Source organism: Dipodomys merriami, unplaced genomic scaffold (genome assembly GCF_024711535.1).
Source record: "Dipodomys merriami isolate MVZ:Mamm:240054 unplaced genomic scaffold, mDipMer1.0.p SCAF_9, whole genome shotgun sequence".
Classification (NCBI taxonomy): Eukaryota; Metazoa; Chordata; class Mammalia; order Rodentia; family Heteromyidae; genus Dipodomys; species Dipodomys merriami.
Window position 1 is genome coordinate 45,600,171 of NW_027206512.1, and position 20,816 is coordinate 45,620,986.

Consider the following 20,816-nt stretch of genomic DNA (forward strand, 5'->3'; position numbering starts at 1 on the left):
TTTCTGCCCGGGCTGGCTTTGAACCGTGATCCTCAGATCTCAGCCTCCTGAGTAGCTAGTATTACAGGTGTGAGCCACTGGTACCCGGGTAGTTGTTTTATAAGAGACTGTTCTGCTCTGCTCTGACCTTGCTTGAATAAAATTTAGGGACAGGAATGAACTTGGATGTCAAACTAGGACTTTGCTACAGCACGAGGCAAGATATTTTACCTGAAACCTAGTATTGACTTGTAGCTTGATACACTGTGAAAGAAGAAGCATCAGGAAATGTTGATGGAGTTGATTTATGTAAGAGTTAAGAATTATCTCCGTTTTGGCTTGATGATGGGGCTGTGTGTTTTGTTTTGTTTTGAGATAAGATATATATGAAGAACAGTAAACTTGGGACAGTAGATACAGAATTTGGTTTTTGGGATGCTCCCTTGGATAGATCTGAGAGTAAAGGGAAGCTGACAGTTGGATATGCAAATCTGGAATTAAGTAAAATGGTTATTTTTAGAAATATAAATGTGGAAGTATCACTATATTGCTAATTTTTTGACCAATAGAATCAGCTGGATTGGCTTCAGATAAATAATATAGCTACAAAAATAAGAGAGTTGAAGATGTAGCCACAGGATCACTGATAATGAACTGGCAGAAGGAAAAGGATGAATGTGCAAAGGACACAAGGAACATATCAGAAGTGGGAACATGATGTTTCTTGAATGAACTGGATTTCCCCCCCTTGATTTGTGTTTCCTTTGTTTGTTTGTTTGTTTTTTTAAATAAAAAGTCCTATCCTGGACACTGGTAGGTTATGGCTGTAATCCTACTATAAAGCTATTTAGGAGGCTGAGATCTGAGGATTGTGGTTTGAAGCCAGCTTGAACAAGAAAGTCCACTCTTATCTCCAATAAACTACTAAACAAACAGACGAAACCCCCAGAAGTAGATCTGTGGCTCAAGTGGTAGAGCATTAGCCTTGAGCAGAAAAAGCTCACGGACAGCACCCAGGCCCAAAGTTCAAGCCCCAGGACCCCACTCCCCTGCCAAGTCCCATAACTATATCGATTTAGAAAGTTCAGCTCTATAATAATACCTGGTAATTTTAAAACTATACTGTACATTTCATAATATAAGATAGCTCAATGAGTTCATTTTTCTTGCTGTTGGCAAAGAATAATGACTTGTAACAGCTACTTGAACTTGCCCTTTATGGAGGACATGAATGGTGTTAGATAGCAGGTATCTTGCTGATAAGGTATTTATGTCAGTGAGGATTTTCTTTTTCTTGAAGTCATGATTAACACTTTACATTCTTGTGTATTTATTTCTAGGCTTGTGAAGGTTAATGGTACTTTTGATTCTTATTTTTGCTATAGGTGATAGTTTTACTCTACTGTTATTATTGTTAATTGTATGCTAGGAACTATAGAGATAGTATAGTATACACTAGAGTACTGTTAAAATGCAACTTTCATAGTAATCTGCTAATCTTTATATGATGGCTGTTGCATGCTACTTGATGACAGGAGAAAAATTACAGCCATAAGACTTGGCATCTGTACTGAGCTCCCAGAGCTTATGTTTTCAAACAAATGGACAGGGATCAAGTTGATGATTGAATTTTCTGTATTTATCATTTTTATTTATTACTTGTCAGGTTACTATAGGCATTTTTCTACTGGTTTTAGTCTGAAGGATTTGTCTAGTGGCCCTTAGATTTTAATTAAGAAGCAAGAAAACATGAATTAGAATTATTCAATTTAATACATTTTGTTTAGTTTTTATTATATATAGTTCCTTCCTAGAAGAATGTAGGATATGGAAGCCAGAAGACTCAATGTTTTGTTATTTACATTTTGAATTAAATTAATTACTGTACTCATGGAATGATAGTGGGAAACTAATGGAATTATAAAATAATGGCCAAGAATACTTCAACTTGTTTTTGACAAGAATTTATATGTATTTAACCTAGATTTTGTTTTTACTAACAAGGCTGGCCCAAGGCAGAAATGTGCCAGGATAAGATTTTAAAAATATATTGACAAATAGTTATTTTCCTTAAATCTCCTTGAATGGCTAGCATATAATACTGTTACAAGTCAACTTTGATCACATACATATTCCTGAGATTATTTACTTTTCTTGTTTCTTTAAATCAGTAATGTGACAATGATGACAATCTCTTGACACTTACTGGGTACCAGGCACTATTTTGACAACTTCAGCAGCTTTCATGATCAATGGAGGAGAATAAACTGTTGTGAGATAAAAATTAGCTCAGTTTGTGATTTAACCTAAAGGTTTTTGTTCTTTTTTTTTTTAAGCCAAAAATATTAGGTGTTAAGATCATTCTCAAGAATCAGTTCAACAAATGAACTAGCAATCTTGATCTAAAATATGTTACCAGGATGGAAATCTTCAGCATTTATTAGAAGATGGAATATTTGCTCTCATTATGTAAATACGCTTCCAAGGGGGAGTAATGAGAACAGACTAGCCTTGAGAGCATGTCTGGGAGACAATGAGTTTAATTTTAGACCAGTTGAACGTGAGATGCTTTTAAGACATGACAGCAGAACATTTTCAAGGATTGGATGCTTAAAAAGGGGGAGAAACACATGTGGGAATTACATGTCCTTCAAAGAAAGTGAAATCATATAAAGTCTGTATAATGAGAAGAATCAAGTCACAGAGGGGATAGGGCCTGGTTGTATAGACCTCACTTGGGGAGTGAGAGTTTTGAGGAAGGACTGACTTCCTGGGAGGAAATAGCTGCATGTTTCATCAGTCACCCAAGAAACTGAAAGCAAATGGAGTCAACGTGCCCAAGCAGAGCGTACAGCCATGTATTAGTAAGAAAGTTATGCCAGGTGCCGATCACTCACACCTGTAATCCTAGCTACTCAGGAGGCTGAGATCTGAAGATCACTGTTCAAACCCAGCCAGACAGGAAAGTTTGTGAGAATCTTATCTCCAATTAACCACAAGAAAACTGGAAGTGGCGCTGTGGCTCAAGTGGTAGAGCCCTAGCCTTGAGCTGAAGAGCTCAGGGACAGCCCCCAGGCCTAGAGTTCAAGCCCCATGACTGACAGAGAGAGAGGGGGTGGTGGTGGTGGTGGACGGTATTGTCATCACTGTAGGAACATCATGAAGTGTGTTCACACAAACCTAGATATGATAGCCCATTGCATACCTGCACATCTGTATACATATTTATGGTACAGCTGTTGGCTCCTGAAGCCGTGTTGAATAAGACATGAGATTAAGTCTAGCGCAAGAGCAAATGGTGCAATCAGCAACTTTTGGTAAATGTGAGGTTTTGGGGGCTACTGCTGTCACAGCTCTGCATACTGCAGTAAAGATTTTTTGTGATAAGTAAAATGAGTTTATCCTAAAATAATAATGAAAGTATAATATAGTGTAGTGGTATAGTACAGTATGGTCGATTTTTGTTGGTGTTCGTGCTATTGTTCTCTAATTACTTGAGAGAAACAGTATAAAGAAGGATGTTTCTCTTGGATTATGGTAGAAGGGTATAGAAGAATTAAATTGATTCCCTCAAGAAGATCAGGAAACAGAGATAAGGGCAAGATAATAGCCTCTAAGGACACACTGTAGCAAGTTTGCAGAACCTCCTTAATGAAGGCTACTACCTAGAAAACAAGCCAACAAGAAACTTTCAGGGACATGTGTTATATCCAGACCACAACACATAGTAAATCCATTGACTAGTAATATATTCACTGCTTGTTGTTATCAAGTTTTATGATATAAAAGTACACAATTATATGTATTTCCTAAAACCAGCAGCACAGTTGTATAAATTTGTCGATGCCAGCATCTCACAAACACATATGTGAGTCATGTGTTGTGCCAGGATAAGAGGATGGTGGCATTTCTAGGTAGCATGAATTTATTTCTATCATAATCTTATGAGATTAACATTCCATGCAGTCTTTTGCCAGAAATAGTGTGTTAGGAAGATAAGAATAATTAAGCATATCAAGTGAATATTAAAGAGTTCGTCAGACTGCTTCTGAGAGAGTGGGAGAGATCAAGAAAGGACTGAGCAGACTAAGGTTAGGAGAGAGTAAACATTAAAGCAGCTGAAGATAGAGAGTAGGGTTTTTGAGGGCAGTGCATGGAGGCTGATAAGATTTAGTAAGGTAAGAGATTTGACCAAGGAAGAGGTTATACACACATTGTTTTCATGGTGTTTGGGGCCTGTGTAAGTTTATAATGAACAAGGAGTTATTAAAGGTACATGAAAAGACATGCAAAATCTCTCAGTTATAAAAGTGTGGCAGGAATTGATGGATGATGTTGAGTGTTGACAGCCCTTTCCATCTGCTAGTGGAATGTTGAAGATTCTAGTCTGGCTTTGTGAACTTAGGGATAGGATGAGCCTTGAGCTTTTGGCCTTGGTGACTGTATGAGTATAGTAACATTTACCAAGACAAGAAATACCTACTTCCCTGTCTGTACTCAAACATGTCTAGTTAATGTTAGCTGTGATGGTGGAAGAGCTGTTTAGTATCATGTCAAAATCAAAGAATTTCATTGCCTTGCCCTCTTTTTCATCTCTCTTTTGATCTGTTAGACCCTTGGGAAATAATGACTATAATCTAAAGTAGAATGTGGTGGATGTGTCAATGACAGATAAAATTGTGGCTTTTGGAAATGAAACAACTTCCAATTATTCATGTTGATGGTGTAGAGAGATACTGTGGATAATTGAAAGGGAGAAAAACCAACCAGCTAAGATTTAACCTTTATGTTTCTGCTAGAAACAGCTTCTACTAGAATTGTGAATCATAAATAAATTTTATGACAATCTCACATTGTGTCCCTGTCCTTGTCTACCTTTGATTAAAGAGCTAAAATATATTAATGTTCTTAAAGGCAAGGAATAGAAGGCTTCCCTGAACGGGAGTAGAACATAAATTGGCAGTCATCCACTCTATATAGTCCCCATTTAAATATATATATATATTTTAGTCTTGCTGGTAATTTTCTCTATATGCATAGAATGGCTGACCTTAGACAGAAAAATATTACACTAGTATTTCCACACACTGAGCAGTTTTGCTCTAGAAAGCTCAAAACAGAAGGTGTTCCAGATGGTGTCGCTTTTGTGTGCATCCTTTGTATTTTTTAAGAATTATTATTTTGGAAAATAAAGCTTTTTATTATACTTAAGGGTTTCTGGTGTACTATTTGATGCTGTTCTTAGGGCTTACACTCTATACCTTTCTTAAGGCACTAGTCAAGATTTGTGTGTGTGTGTGGAGTAGTCATGATTTTGCATGTCGCTCCTAAGTTAGTGAATGTTCATGACTGGAGGTTTAGAGGGCATTTTTCTGGGCAGTAAAGCTTGTATCTATTCTTGCTAAACTACTCAAAGGATTATAACACTCTTAAAATTTGAATATTGTGTCTGGACTCTTAAGTCACTGGGTATCTTTTTCTAATAAATAAGTTGCTATGTGTTCACCACTGTCACATTTCATAGCTGCATGCCCATTTGCCAAAGAAACCTGTTATGAAGTTTTTTGCTGAAAGGTTATTAATTGATAATAAGCCCCATAAGAATAGCAGGTTGTTTTTTATCAGAAGTCACAAACAGATGTTTTGTTTTGTTTTACCTCTTTGTTTCCTATTCCTTGGTTGACATAATGTGACACACACTGCACTTGATGACTCCCAAGACTGATTGCATTGCGATTTTAATTGCAGATTCTAGTTATAAAGAAGCTAACACTGGGGAATAAACACTTTCTATCAATTTGTTCCACAATTATGAAATGGACTACTTTTCTCAATTTGGGAGATTAGTACCCTAAATTGGAGATCCTTATTTTGTAGCAACTTACTCCATATAATCTCCTCCCGCCCCCTTGAATTGTGTTTGATGGGAGAGGATGTGTTAGCAATCCTCAGGAGGTTGAATTATCTTAAAGTGGTTTCTAAATTGTGCATGTAATTGCAAATTAAACAGTAGCCAATTGCCCACAATATCAGCTTGACTGCTTTTGTAACTTTCTGATGATTTAATTCTTAGAGATGATTTAATCTCTGAATGTTGCCAAAGCAAATAAGCGATTCTCTTTCCTTTTCACCCCCCACAGATTTTGCAAGAAAGGAAGGATCCAGCTTGGCAAAGTGATTTTATGTTAAATAGAATACGATGGAGAGGGAAGGTGTGTGCAACTGTTTAACACAATGGGTGGATTTTAATGTGTAGATTATTTTGGTAATTCAACATATGTCATAATGCCATATTCATTCTCATAGGAGAATGAAAGTTTACAAAAGAAATATAGAAAATATATGGAAAATGTATATAGAAAATGTAAGGTCTGCCCTGGGCCATGCAGGCCCTGTGTAGACACCTTCCTGCCTCTTGGTTAAATTGCTGCCCAGTATCTATGTTACCTACGTAACTGGCATACCAGGAAGGCAGTCACCTCCCCCTCCTGCTAGGTTACATCCTGGGCTGTCTCTGGTCATGCTTCCCATCTGACACAGGAGGGTCCCAGACCATGAGGTCACATCCAGATCTCCTGTGGCCACACCTCTTCCCGTCTCTGGCTTAGATAAATCCTCGGGATGGGTCTCCCCTTTTGGCCTTGCCTCTTCACCATGCACAGCAGGGGCAGCAGTTCAGGAAATAAACTTCCTTTCCTGCCTGAATACTGCGTGGTGTTCTCTTCATTGGCTACTTAATGAAACCTACCTGTTTAATAAACCTTACAGAAAATATATAGAGAGAATACAATGAGATGATTGCTTTGAGATATTTAGGATCAGCATATATATATATTTTTTAATTTTGGTGCCAGTACTTTGGCTTAAACTCAGGGACTACGTTCTTGCTTTACTTTCTTTGCTCAAGGCTGATGCTCTACCAACTGAGTTGTACCTCACTTCTGGCTTTTTGATGGATAATTAGAAATAAATCTCAAAGACTTTTCTGCTTATATAGGCTTTGAACCATAATTCTCAGATCTCAGCTTCAAGAGTAGCTAGGATTACAGGTGTGAACCACTAGCACCCACCTCCAGGGTAATTTTTTTAGGATAATTATATTTTAGTCTGGAAGCCATGGAGGTATTTTAGTAGGAAAAATTTGAGGAGCCTGAGAGATAATTTATTGTATACAATGGTAATTGTTGATTCAGAGCAGTAGATTGTACTAGAAATAACTTCAGTGTAACTTGGCTTTGCCTTTGTGAATAGGTCAGTGGACATGGAAAGATGACTGGATACCATGCTGCCTTTTCAAATAAATTTAATTCTGAGAAATTGTAGACACTTTATTTTTTTTGGGGGGTCCCGTCATGGGGCCTGAACTCTGGGCCTGGGTGCTGTCCCTCAGCTCTTCAGCTCAAGGCTAGCGCTCTACCACTTGAGCCACAGCGCCACTTCAGGCTTTTTTCTTTTTGCTTATGTTTTGCTCAGGAATCAAACCCAGGGCCTCAGGCATGCAAGGCAAGCACTCTACCACTGAACCACCTTCCCAGCCCTGTATACCCTTTATTAAGACCACAGAAGACATACTTTAAGTCTATGTTGTAAATCTCTTTTGTAAGTTAATGTTACAGGTGAAAATTCGGATTCATTCTTCAGTTAGTGGAACATCCACCAAGGCTTTGACCAGGAGGGTCAGAGCACTGTCTCATAGTCCACCCAATAGTGTTTGTTGCTAGTGTGTCCAAGTCAGAGTAAAAAAAATAGAAGATCTTTCTTTCTTGAGGAGCTAGGTGCTTCAAGGCTGTTTATTAATCTCTAGGCTTCAGAATAAATAAGCTATTTATAATACTACTACTTCACTATTCTTATATTACAGTCTCTGCATCTGTACATTTTCTAAGTAAATTAGCATATGCCTTTTTCTGACTGAATTTCCATATCTGTGCCTGAATTTCTTATCTAGGGAGCAGAAGAAAAATAATGTCACTGACATGAAGATAATCATAGGTGTACTGATTAGTACAGTGCCAGACTCACATCTCTGGCCATAAAGGAACATGGCACACCTCCTCACACCTCAACTAACTAGACAACTGGAAAAGCTGTGTGAAACACGTTTTCAGGTTTTGTGTGAATAGGCGTTCCTGAAATGAGATTTCAGACAGAAAGGAAAGGGAATGGGGAAGGCCTTAAGTTGACTTTCTGTGTGGAAGCACTGTGCCATGGCACAGAAAACGGGGAACACATGCAGAATACGCCCAAGGAGTCCCCTGAATCTTGATTTGCAAGGCTGGGTACGAAAGCAGAAGGAATTATGTAAAAAAAGTTTCAGAAATCTTCATGGATGTTTCTTTGCTTCATTGTTGATCTGTATATGTGTCTTTATATGAAACTCTTTAGGTGTTCATACAGAAACACTTCCCAGAATGTCATGAATTGAATAATTCCCAGAGCTTGGGGAGCATTGGTTCTGTGCAACTTGGGTTAGACTTTGTAAAGCAGCATCCTGCCTAGTCACCACCTGCAGGAGATAACATCACTGTATAAAGACTTATACAGCCTTTCTTGACTTACATAGCAGACCTTCAAGGCATTAATTACTCTGCTAGTAGTTTAGTTGTCTGGGATCAAACAGCCAGTTAAAGTAAAAACAAATACTGACATTCTCCATAGGAAAAGAGTACATTTCTATTTGGTCCTCAATGTTGATTATTATCGTGCAGTTAAATTTACTAGTATGTAAGAAAGCCACAGTTCAGTTAGTCCATAGGCATTTACTCCAGATTGAAATATGTATACGAAAGTTCATATAGGTGTACCCTGAATCACCTAAACTTCTCCTACTTTGGGAGCTTTAAGCTTATTTTCAGTGTGCTGGTGTGTACCCAGGAATAGAACAGAGACCAAAACAGGTATCATGCCTTACATTCAAATCATATACCTGTGGTCAAGTCCTGTCATTGGCTTTACTTGTCAAAGTTATGAAAACTTAGGTTAGGTTTAAGTACATATTACCCAATCTGTTTTTAGTGTATGCACTATAGAGTACCGTTTTTTCTTGGTAGGCTTTTTAGTAATGAACTGTTCACATTTGAAATCTTTGCTAAACTGTAACTTTGCTGTTTTCACACATATTTCTTTGGCTGTTATATTGCTGAATATGCTCCCTATTAAAATTACTCTCTCAACCTCAGTTTATGGTGACTATATTTCTGTTGAGGACTTAAGGGATTTTAGTTTTTTTTTAAATACTTCACATATTTTCATTTTTGGTCTGTATTCATTTTATATGTTACTTGCTATTTAAATTTATGTACAGTTACCTTTTCTGAAAATTTATTTTTATACTGATAAATATATTGATCTTATTGTAAAGATACTTCTGGTTCTTGTCAGTAGAAAAGGACTAAATATGTTTGTAGATACTTTGTGGTTTTTATGGCAATTTTAAGAGAAATTGTTTTTTGTAACAGTCCTTAGACTTTGTTTTTAGGTGTTATGAAGGTACCTTGATTATAAAAACTAGAAACATTTCTTTTATGAATCTGAAACTTTTTCTTGGGAAATGGACAGCTAGCAGAACTAATTCTCATAGAGTTTAGTAAGATAACTTTTTTCAGATATTCAGGATAGAATTTGGATTCATAACTACAATACGGTTATTTGATAACATTTGATCAGCATTGAGTTGAAAATATCTTTTGATGCTTTTGTTTGGTAGGTACAGACTTCAGATTAGCAGCAGAGATGCTGAATGATGCTGTTAAATGTCAAGCATCTACTGTATTAGATAATATATTTTACGATTCACTCTTTGACAAGTTAACTTGAGAGTTAAGTTGTCATTCCTTGTTCTACTTTTTACTAGTTCATGAAAACACATTTAAACATGTCAACAAGTCTAAGTTTTAACTAGAATGAAAGTTTGAAGTTTGAAATATTTGCAGTGACAGAATTTTACTGGTGTACTGAAGACCATTATGTTCTTGAATTTTTCCACAGCTTGCTGAAATGCTTGCCCATAAAATACTATATATTTTATGCAGAACAATATCCAAAGATTTTTGTATTATTTTTAGAGCTTAATTATTAGGTAAAAGTATATTAAAATAAAATATCGGATGCTTTTCTCTTTCTCTAAACTCCTGATTTAGTAAGACATACTTAAAAAAAACAATAAAAAAAACTTGTGTATAATGTTGGGGCTTGCTAATTCCAAAGGACATGACCTGAATTTTGTCATTCCATTTCAACAGACATACTCATCAGAAAACGGTTCTGCGCTAAAGATGATAAAGGATAAATAAAAAGGCTAATGTATGTCAGGAGCATTGGAACAAGTGTCAGTATTCTTCAAAAAGAAAATTACACACCTGTAGATCAGGGCTGTTGTGGTGGTATTGAAAACAAAAAAATAGGTAAAGATGTCAAAAAGCAAGAGAGGGAGGATTACCGATGACAAAGATGTCAGGAAAAAGTAGTAGTTTCAGCAGGTTCAGATGCTGTTAAAAATGAGTTTGGAATAGTGCCAGGACAGGAACATTGCAAAAAGAAAAGAAAGAAATGGATGGAGGATGTTTGATTTTGTGTTTCTTTCTAAGTCAGGGGCAATGGTGATGTGAAATGTTAAGGATTTAACTCCTCACAGCTCAAGAAAAAACCACACAGCTCATGTGGCTCATTCTTGTTCTTTAGAGTAAATCCAAAGTAGCCCTCTCAGTACTTTCAAATTAAGACCGAATAGTTTTTCTTGCTATAATATTTCTGTAGTCAATTTAATTTATGTTTTAAATCAGGTTTTATGCTGGGTATAGGACTCAAAAACTATTGTACACCCACTAAATCAATAGAGAGACAGCAGCATCTTCTAAGCTTGCCTGTGCTAAGTTTTGGGTCTGTCTAGCAGCAAAGACACACAGATACAACAGATGGTGTAGCAGAGGGTGAAGTAACCATGGGAGAACAAAGATAGAATGTCAGGGAACATCACCTAGAGTATATCCTTGGGGGAGGATTTGGAGTAACTGATCAAAAAGACAGGAAATATATGTGGTGGACAGAAGATGTGATTCTTTCATTATATCTCAGAGGAATGACAGGGAAACTTGGGAGGGGAATGATATCCTGAATATCCTTTCATCTTGAAAATAACTGTGGAAGTACAGTATACAATGTCTTTAGATTTGTCTTCTAGAGAAAAGGTGCTAATAGTAGTAACAAGTATGGATGGAGGAGCAGGGGAGAGTATCAGGAAAGGGCTTCTGTTAGGGGTTTCAGTAATCTCCAGTAACAACTGAAAGATCTCAAATAAAGTAGTATTGCAAAAAAGAACAGACAAGTGAATGTTTGTCTGGGGGATACTGGAGTCAAAAAGAATTTTTGTGCCTCAATTCAAATGGTCATGATTGGGAATATTCACCAAGTTAACGTTAACTACTCCTCTATCTGGTGGAGCACTTTGGTATGGAGAAAGAAGATTTCACATACTTTTGTGCTGCTTATGAAGGTTAAAATGTTAAAAAATGTGTTGGTTAATGTGCATTATTGCTTATTAATATCTATTGTGTATTGAGCTAGGTACTTACTTTCTTAATGTCATCAGTGATGAAACTGAGGCATGAATCCATTGTAAAAATTTTCCAAAGTTACAAAGGAAGTAAGTGGCAGACTTAAACTTGACTCTTGGGACAAAATCTGATTGCAATTCCCATTTTTAGCATTTCTTGTACTCTTGTGTATGTGCGAGCCCTGATTTGTGAGAGACAGGGATGGTCATTGATGGGCAAGTCTGATTCACTGATTTGCATACATTCGATGGAACCACTGCCCTGGAGTGGAAATCACTCCATAGACTTGGTGTGGGCCCTCAGATGATGCATAGTCTCGATTTCTGAAAATGGAAGGGATCTTGGGAATAAATTAATAAATGAATAATTAAATAAATAAATGCCTTGTGACCAGAGTGATAGGGAAGGAGATACAGAATGAATTATACCATAAAAGCCAACTGGGTTTTTTCTTCATTAAAGAAATAACAAAAATTGTAATTGTAATATCCGTTTCTAGAACATGAGAAGCAATGACTACAGGACAACAGTGGTAATTTCAGGATTTTAGTCTAGTTATTCAGAAACAGTATAGAATATTTTGGGAATACCAGTAGCTCATGTCTATCATCCTAGCTACTTAAGAGGCTGACATCTGGAGGAATATAGTTTGAAGACAGCCTGGACAGAGAAATTGTGAAATTCCATTTCCAATATAACCAGCAAAAAGCAGTGGTAGAGTGTCAGCCTAGTAAGCAGAGAAAGTGTGAGTTCCAGTGCTCAGAGCTCATTATAGCAAAAAAAAAAAAAAAAAAAAAAAAAAAAAAAAAAAAAAAAAAACCACCAAAAGAAAAAAGAAAAACAAAAACCCAAAACACATGGTGGGTGGACCAGAGGAGAGCACAAATTGGGCAAACTTCTGTTCTATGGGGAGATGTGACCGTCTAATCAGAGCAACTGAGTGGCAGCTAATTTTTCTTTTGTCAAATGAGATAGGATTATATTCATGTGGATTTAATGATAATCTTTCTGGAAGTATTTATTTTTGTTTTTATTTTTTAACTTGTCCTTCACTACTGGTACAAAGATGTTTTAATTCAACATGACAGTGTGTAAGTACAATGACTCATGATCAACATATCCCCTTCCATAATTTTTTACCATCTCTCCCAAACCCACCCATCCCCTCAATAACCTAGCTTTGGAGGTATTCTTTTTTAAATTAACATTTGAAATACTTTTTAAACTTGCAGAACATTATACATCCATGGGCATAGTAAGTTGGATTTCACAGTCTGGCGTACTGCAATTGAAAAAGCAGCAGGTACAGATGGTAATGCACTACAGGATCAGCAGCTCAGCAAAAACGACGTCCCCATTATTGTGAACAGCTGTATAGCATTCGTTACACAGTATGGTATGTATCACAGACTTTTTCTTCAGCTCCTAGAACTCTTACTGTCATTCTTACAGTTTCTAAGTGAACCTATATTGGAGTGAATTAATGCCTTTACCTTCATGAGCACAGCAGTGAAAGCCCAAAGCACAGTCACTGTTCAGCTTTCTGCCATTTCTTCTTCCTGCTCCCACGAAACCTCATTTACTGTAGAATGCCATTTTGTTATTGCCTGTGTCCTTTATATGCATGAAACAACACTAAAATGTATTATAAGACATATATAAAATAGCTATATGGTATTTTCCAGAGGGTTTTACGCCTGAAACAAAATAAAGCCAGGAGTAACTCAACATGCTCAAGCACATTTAGAAATTGTGCACTATGGAACAATATGTAAAAAAAAAATGAGCTTTCTATCATGCATGGTATTCATATGCATTTATTTCATTCAGTGTGCAGTCAAATGTTTATATTAAGAATGTTGCTTATTAAGCTTAAGATACTTTAATGAAGCTGTGTGTGTGCATGCATGCATGCGTGTGTGTGCATGTGTGTGTGTGTGTGTGTGTGTGTGTGTGTGTGTGTGTGTGTGCATACTTAATTGAATACAGGACCTTAGTTGTTTTTTTGTTTTTGTTTTTTGCTCAAGACTGACACTTTACCACTTGTGCCACAGGTACACTTTAGACTTTTTGATGATTAATTGGAGAAAAGAATCTCAAATATTTCCTTGCTCTGGCTGCTCTCAGAGATCCTCAGATCTCTACTTAGGATCATAAGAGTAAGCCACTGGCTTTCAGCTAGTTCAGCTTCATTTTAATTTCTTATACTATGAGCCTACAAGTGACCCTTATTCTTCACATTGATATGCAAATATTGTGAATCCTTCAAATTTGTTAACAGAAATCTTCCATATCTCTAAAGTTGGAATTTTGTTTATTGTATGTTAACTGTTTTTAAACTTTTGTCCATTTTTAAGTGGGAAAGAATTGGTTTTGTAAAAATTTTTTTGGGTCAAACTAGGGTTTGAACTCAAGACCTCACAGTTACTAGGCAGGTGATCTAGTTTACCTGAGCAATGCCCTCAGCCTTTATTTTACTTTTATTGATTTTTCGGGTTGTTTATTTTTGTGCTGATCACCAAAGACTACCATCTCCCTTCTTATACTTTCTATGTAGCTGAGATTACAGATATGTACCAGCCACTACAACCAACTTACTTGTTGGCATGACTTGAAGGCTCATGGTGCGTAGGCTGGCATCAAAACTTCCATTCTTCCCAAATAGGTGGGATTACAGGATAAGACACTGCGCCCTAGTTAGGCTGGCATTTTTGAGATGCATTCACATTTTTTTTTTTTTGCCTAATGTTAGAGATGTCTTTGAATGTTTGAATTGGAGAAAAAGACATAATTCGGGAGAATACTATAGTAAAACCCCATTACTAGAAACAGCTGGGTTCCTGAGGCTCACATGTATAGTCTTAGCTATTCAGGAGGCTGAGATCTGAGGATTGCAGTTCAAAGCCAGCATGAACAGGAAAGTCTGTGAGACTCTTTTATCTTCAATAAACCACCAAATAGCCAAAGTGTAGTGATAGCTCAAGTGGTAGAGTGCCAGCCTTGAGCAAAAAAAAACTAAGTGACTATGTAGGCTGTGAGTTCAAGCACTGGTACCAGCCCTACTTTTACCTCTCCCCCTCTCTCCACAAAAGAATTAAAGAGCTACAGAGCACAAACTGTAATATCGGAAACTGTCAGTATGTTAATATGCAACAAAATGTCAGAAAATGGTTTCGGGAATTAAATGTATCTACTGAAAATATGTACCTGAGTTCTTAACATTGGCTATGCTGCAGAAAGTTTTCTTTGTTGCTATAATAGTATATTTATATTTTTCTTGTGAGCTGTAGTGATGTTTATTTGAAAATGGACAAGGAAGATTATCTTCATTTGCTGTAGGTATCCAGTATTTATGTTCCTGTATTTGTATTTCATCAGTGTAAATGACTTGTACACACATTATGTTTTAGCAAGAGTATAACCTCATTGGAAATTTTCCCATCATGTTATCTCCACAATGGCATAGGGTCTTCCTTAAGCTGACAAATGATTAAAATAATTTAACAAGCTTCAGTGTAACCAATTTAATGTTTCTCTAGGGAAATCAGAAGTTTCCTTGTAGTGATTACTGGAGTTTAAAATCAGTAAGCATTAGCTTGTTTTCAACTAAATCTCAACATTATTACTATTTTATAACTCTCGCACAATGTGCACTAATTTCCACATTAATAAAGCCAATAAAATATTATTTTTCCACAAGTAGAACACGGGGTTGAACATTAATTTTATTAACAGATGTAACAGGAAAGATTTCATAGGAATTTAGATGCAAATTGGTGGCTCACAGTGTTTATGGCAATAATTACATTCCTTTTCCTGGCCTGTGGGCAAAATATAAAGACCAATTTTCCATGTTGTTCATATCGAAGTTTGAACTTCAAGTTCACAGTAAGTTTCAGGGTTTCAACATTTTTATGAAGTGCAGTATTCAATAGTTTTAATGGAACATTATTTGAACTTGTGTAAACAAAGTAATCTGCAAAATTTGCTCACTTCACTAAACCGATTTGACTTACCAGCTAGTAGAAATCCCCTCAATATGTAATATCTCAGATTGATAGTCACAATATTTTTCTGTAGAATTTACTTATTCTTCCATTAGTTTGCCATTTATCAAGTGCCTATTGAGTTCAAGTCTCTGTAGCTTCTGAATATATACAGAGAAAAGGACAATCCATTCATCTATAAGTTTATAGATTGATTAATCAGATGCGAACAAGCAGATAGTTACATGTCAGTATAAAGTTCAGTGTTTCTGTAAAGTTCAGTGTTGTTGCAGATGTCCATGGTACCAGTAGAGGTGAATTTCACCCAGGGAGAGATGGAAAGCTTTAGGCTTGGCTGCTCAGGGACGTTTGTGTGGTTAAATGTGACCAGAACTCAGTGTGAGAAGGAGGGGTACAGACAAGAGGCGGAAAGTTAGGGCAATTCCTCTAGAATGTTATGTACCATATTAAAATCTTCAAACTATGACCTGAAGGCAGTGGTTAGGAGACGACTATCAGGCTGTTCAAGAACAGGGGCAAACAGTTTAAAATACCGTGGGAGATCGAGTACCCAGACAGAATAGGAGAATCTGCGATGGGAAGGAGAGAAAATGAGATCATGATTTACATTCTGTGTGACAGTATCATGTTATATGTGGTGAGTTAGAAACATTCTAACTCTAAGGAAGGTGAGGAGAAAAAAAGCAATGGTATATACTGAGATCGAGGAATGACAAAAAAGTTAGGGTTGGAAGGTGAAGTAGTGAATGTGGCAAGAGAATTCCTTGTGTGTGTGCACGTGTGTGTGTGTGTGTGTGTGTGTGATATTTCCATACATACGAGTGCTGTGTGTATCTGTGTTATATGTATGTGTAGTGGTATATATGTACACACATGTATGTGAATAAAATGTTAGAAATTAAAACCTGCATGAAATGTACATGTTAGGAGAGATGAGGTTGAATGAGTTTCCCTAGAAAATTCTAGTTGGGGGCATAGGTAGGGGTAGGGAAAAAAGATAAGAAGATGGATTTTTAGAATCACCAGCAAAGTCTAGACCAGTGTAATAAATAGAAGACTAGAGCAGTAGTCACAGAGAGAGTGAAAAAGAAATAAGACACATGATGTCATAAAGGACATGAGATTAAAATTATTTTAACACAGATTCTTTGGTGTATCCAAGTTTGCAAGTAGTTTTTACTGTGTTCAATCATTGGTTTTCTTTCTTTCTTTTTTCTATCTTTCCTTCCTTCCTTCCTTCCTTCCTTCCTTCCTTCCTTCCTTCCTTCCTTCCTTCCTTCCTTCCTCCCTTTCTTCTTTCTTTTTTCCTTTCCTTCCTTTTCTTTTTCTCTTTCTTTCTTTCTTTCTTTCTTTCTTTCTTTCTTTCTTTCTTTCTTTCTTTCTTTCTCTCTTTCTCTTTCTTTCTCTTTCCTTCCTTCCTTCCTTCCTTCCTTTCTTCTTTCTTTTTTCCTTTCCTTCCTTCCGTCTTTTCTTTATTTCTTTTTCTTTCTTTCCTCCCTCCTTTCCTTCCTTCCTTCTTTTCATTCTTTCCTTCCTTCGTTCCTTCCTTCCTTTCTTCTTTCCTTCCTTCCTTCCTTCTTTCCTTCCTTCATTCTCCTGGTGCTTGTACTCTGCTGAGTCTAGATTCTGTCTCTGAGCTTTTGTTCAAGGCTAGTGCTCTACCAGTTGAGCCACAGTACCACTTTCAGGTTTTTTTGAGTAGTTTATTGGAGATATTACTGGTGTATGGGGGAATAGGAAAAATAAGACCATGAAATTCAGGAAAGGAACTGATAGAAAAGTTAAAGAGGAAGGGAAATACGGAGACCAAGAGGAGATAAGAAAGAACAATAAAGCATTTTTTTATTTTTATTTTTTGTGAACACACTGTACAGAGGGGTTACAATTACATGGGCAGGTTAATGCGTACCTTTCTTAGCAAGCATTGCAGCCTCCTCCTTTGTTTACCCTTCACATCCCTTCCCAGCCTCCCTCCCCCACCCAATCCTCCCCATTTCCCCCCCTCATGCCCCCCCCCGCACCAACATTGTAAAGCTCGTTTTCGACATGACAACTTATACTTCTCATTGTTGCTAAAAATTTTAAAAAAAGAAAATAATGTAAAAATTCAGTAGCCACAATATATAGATTTGTCATCTAAAAAAAATAAAGCATTTTCTTATTTCCCTTCCCTTCCCCAAATTTGAAAAATGTATATACGAGATGCAGGGCACTGGAATCCAATACAGTGACAACAGGGGTTATACCATGGGGGAAGAACATACAAAAGAAACCTAAAAATCACATAGTACACTAAAAGCAATAGCGACAAAGAATGAAACCACTTGTGACCCTATCTTGGGGTTTACCCATTGTAACAATGACACGATTTTGCAGACGAACTTTACAACTTGGGGGGGGGGAAGGAAGGGATAGTAGGGAAAAAACAAAGAAGGTGGTAACAATGCTTGATAGGAAATGTACTCATTACCGTACTCGTGTAACTGTAATCCCTCTGTACAAATATCTTTGTAATAAAAGTATTAAAAAGAACAAGAAAGGAAGTGAATAGGCTCAAAGAGATCGAATAGAGATATCAAATAATTATATTAGGTTTTGATAGTGGACATTTCTTCATGTTACATTTCTTTATTTTAAACAAAGGTTTAGGATGCAAATATATCTACCAAAAAAATGGTGATCCTTTGCACATAAGCGAACTCCTTGATAGTTTCAAAAAGGATGCTAGAAGCTTTAAACTGAGAGCTGGAAAACATCAGCTTGAAGATGTGACTGGTGTGTTGAAAAGATTTCTCTGTGACATTGATGATGCACTTCTTACCAAGGAGCTCTATCCGTACTGGATCTCTGCCTTAGGTAATAAATACAATATCTAGTGGACCTAATGTTTTCTTCTAAATTTCGATAATCTGAAAATTACTAAGTGACTCTTGTCTTTCCTATGTCATTTATCTTGCTAATTGCATGCATATGATAGTGTCTTTACTATTTCTTCCTTTTCCCTAGTGATGTAAAGACGTACTTAAGAAATATAAGAGTACTTAAGAAATGACTCTAGGAAAATAGTTTATTAAATTATTCACTAGGCCCTATTAAGTTTATTAAATCCTATTGTACATGTATTAATATAAAATATCTCCTTTTGTTGAAGCATTACAATTAGGATGAAGGTTTTACTTCATTCTAATTTACCAATTTGCTAATTTTACTACCCTACCTTTCAATCTTTTGCTTTTATTTATTTAGTTTTTAAATATATATTTTATTAGCTTTAAGTGGTGGTACAAGTAGTAGTACAAATGAGTTTCTATTCAACAAAGCAGCTTATGAATGCAGTGCAACTTGATCAGTGTCACCCTTTCATTGTTCTGCCCTATCCTTCCCAAACTTACCCTTTTCCTCAGCTTTCTTAATTTTATAGGACATGCATTAAATTTTACTTTATCTTATCTTGTTTATTTTAATTACACACTTGGTAGCAGAAAGGGTAAGGGTTTGAATTATACAAATGATAATAAATGATTGATTTCCAGGGTAGTAATTGAATGCAATTTGAATATTTTTCTCTTCTTGTTTTTACACAGTTATGTACTAGGGCACCTCAGTTGATAAGACTATATGTAGGTATCCTGTGTGCCATAAAATGGTACAAAAGAAGTATCACTGGCAGTTTTGAATAAAAGAGTGCTTAAAAAATGTGTCACAGAATTTTTTTTTTATAAATCCCCAAGAATCCTAATGTCCTTTACAAGTGACTATACTTTCAAAGAATCATTAATGTACTGCTGGCTCTTTGTCACTAGAATAAGGAGAGCTATGCAGGAAATGAAAAAATATACTTTCCAAAGGTCAGTGGAAATTGAAAGGGAATATATGTGTGGTCACCTTGGGTTGCCTAGTCAGCATGAGCTATTTCTTTGAAGAGTGGTCAGTATTACCTGCATCAGCTGTTAGGTTAGACTGAACTACCACTTCATATCCCTTAGAGACTGGAACTTTCAGGGTTACTTTTTTGTAGTTACTCTACAGTTTTGGCTTCTAAGAGAAAGTCAGGTAATTCCTCACCTTGGACCAAGTAATTTTGTCCATGGCAAAGGCAGAAGGTCCATAATCCTCTTAAGAACAGATCATAGTATTAAGGTGTGCCTGTGACTTCTTCTATTATCCCTTCACCTTTCTCCAGGATTTGGACATAACAGGGTTGGTGAAAGGCCCCTAACATAGATTGGAGGTAAAAACCTGACTGCAATACTTACTGTATTGCTGTATTATTTTTGAACGGTATTGAAAGGCAAATTTATAATGCACATGATTATTTTAAACCTTCCTCCAGATACACAGGATGATAAGGAAAGAACTAAAAAATATGGAGCATTTATACGTACTCTTCCAGGGGTCAACAGAGCAACACTTGCAGCTATAATTGAACATCTCTACAGGTGAGTTGATTGATCAGAGTCCTAGCTCTGCTTATGGTAAGTGGAGACATAGAGTTGGTTGTTTTTTCTGGTAGTATTACCAGTTGAGCCATACTTCCATCCTAACAAATGTTAATAAATACAATTTTACAGCATCCACATGAACTTTCAGAAGTAGAGTTTGAGTGATTCATTGTATATTAAGCCAGCATTCTATAACTCCAGTTTGTCTGTGAGGATCATGTTTTGTTCTGGAAAACTCTATTCTCTCTTTCTTATCAGTTTACAGCTTATCTGACCACTGATATTTTGGTATCAGATTGTTCATTTAGTTGGGAAATTTTAAATCAAAACAGTTTTTATAGCAGGGTAGGCATAAAGGTATGTTGTATTTGGAAGAGATGAAGAATATAATATTGGCTTGAGAAATAAGGACGAAGAGGATGTTTGAAAACAACATGTTACATTACAAAGGAAAGGTTAGTTTCTGTGTGTTCAATTCAGCAAGAATTATAACAAGTATAAATTTTGCTGAAGGAATATATTGTGGCTCCCTGCATGAATGAAATATTTCAATGTAGGAATTTCTATAAAGCCAAATTCTAATAAAAGTACATATCAGAGTCTGGATTTAGAAATAATGCACACTGGGTTGCCTTTCCTCTTTATCCTTTTCAACCAGGACTTTACTGCATGTATATTCTATTATTGTAAAGCTAATTTTTTTATGGTCTGTTTTTTGGCTTTAGGGATTGTGCATGCTAAACCAATGCTCTACTAGTGATTTATATCCCAAGCCTATGAACCTAATACAATTTAAATTTTATTGTAGAGGTGATAAACAGAGGAGTTATAGTTAC

The 20,816-nt window shown here is 36.3% G+C and overlaps 1 protein-coding gene across 4 annotated transcripts in view; it reads left to right on the forward strand.

Annotated features, from left to right (window-relative positions):
• Arap2 (ArfGAP with RhoGAP domain, ankyrin repeat and PH domain 2) overlaps positions 1 to 20,816 on the forward strand; it is a 149,605-nt gene that overhangs the window by 84,369 nt on the left and 44,420 nt on the right. For all 4 annotated transcript variants that reach the window (XM_070012975.1, XM_070012978.1, XM_070012977.1 and 1 more), the window contains exons 20-22: positions 12,764 to 12,927; positions 18,182 to 18,394; positions 19,872 to 19,977. In XM_070012975.1, the coding sequence (XP_069869076.1) occupies positions 12,764 to 12,927; positions 18,182 to 18,394; positions 19,872 to 19,977 (483 nt within the window). The remainder of the gene's footprint in view (positions 1 to 12,763; positions 12,928 to 18,181; positions 18,395 to 19,871; positions 19,978 to 20,816) is intronic.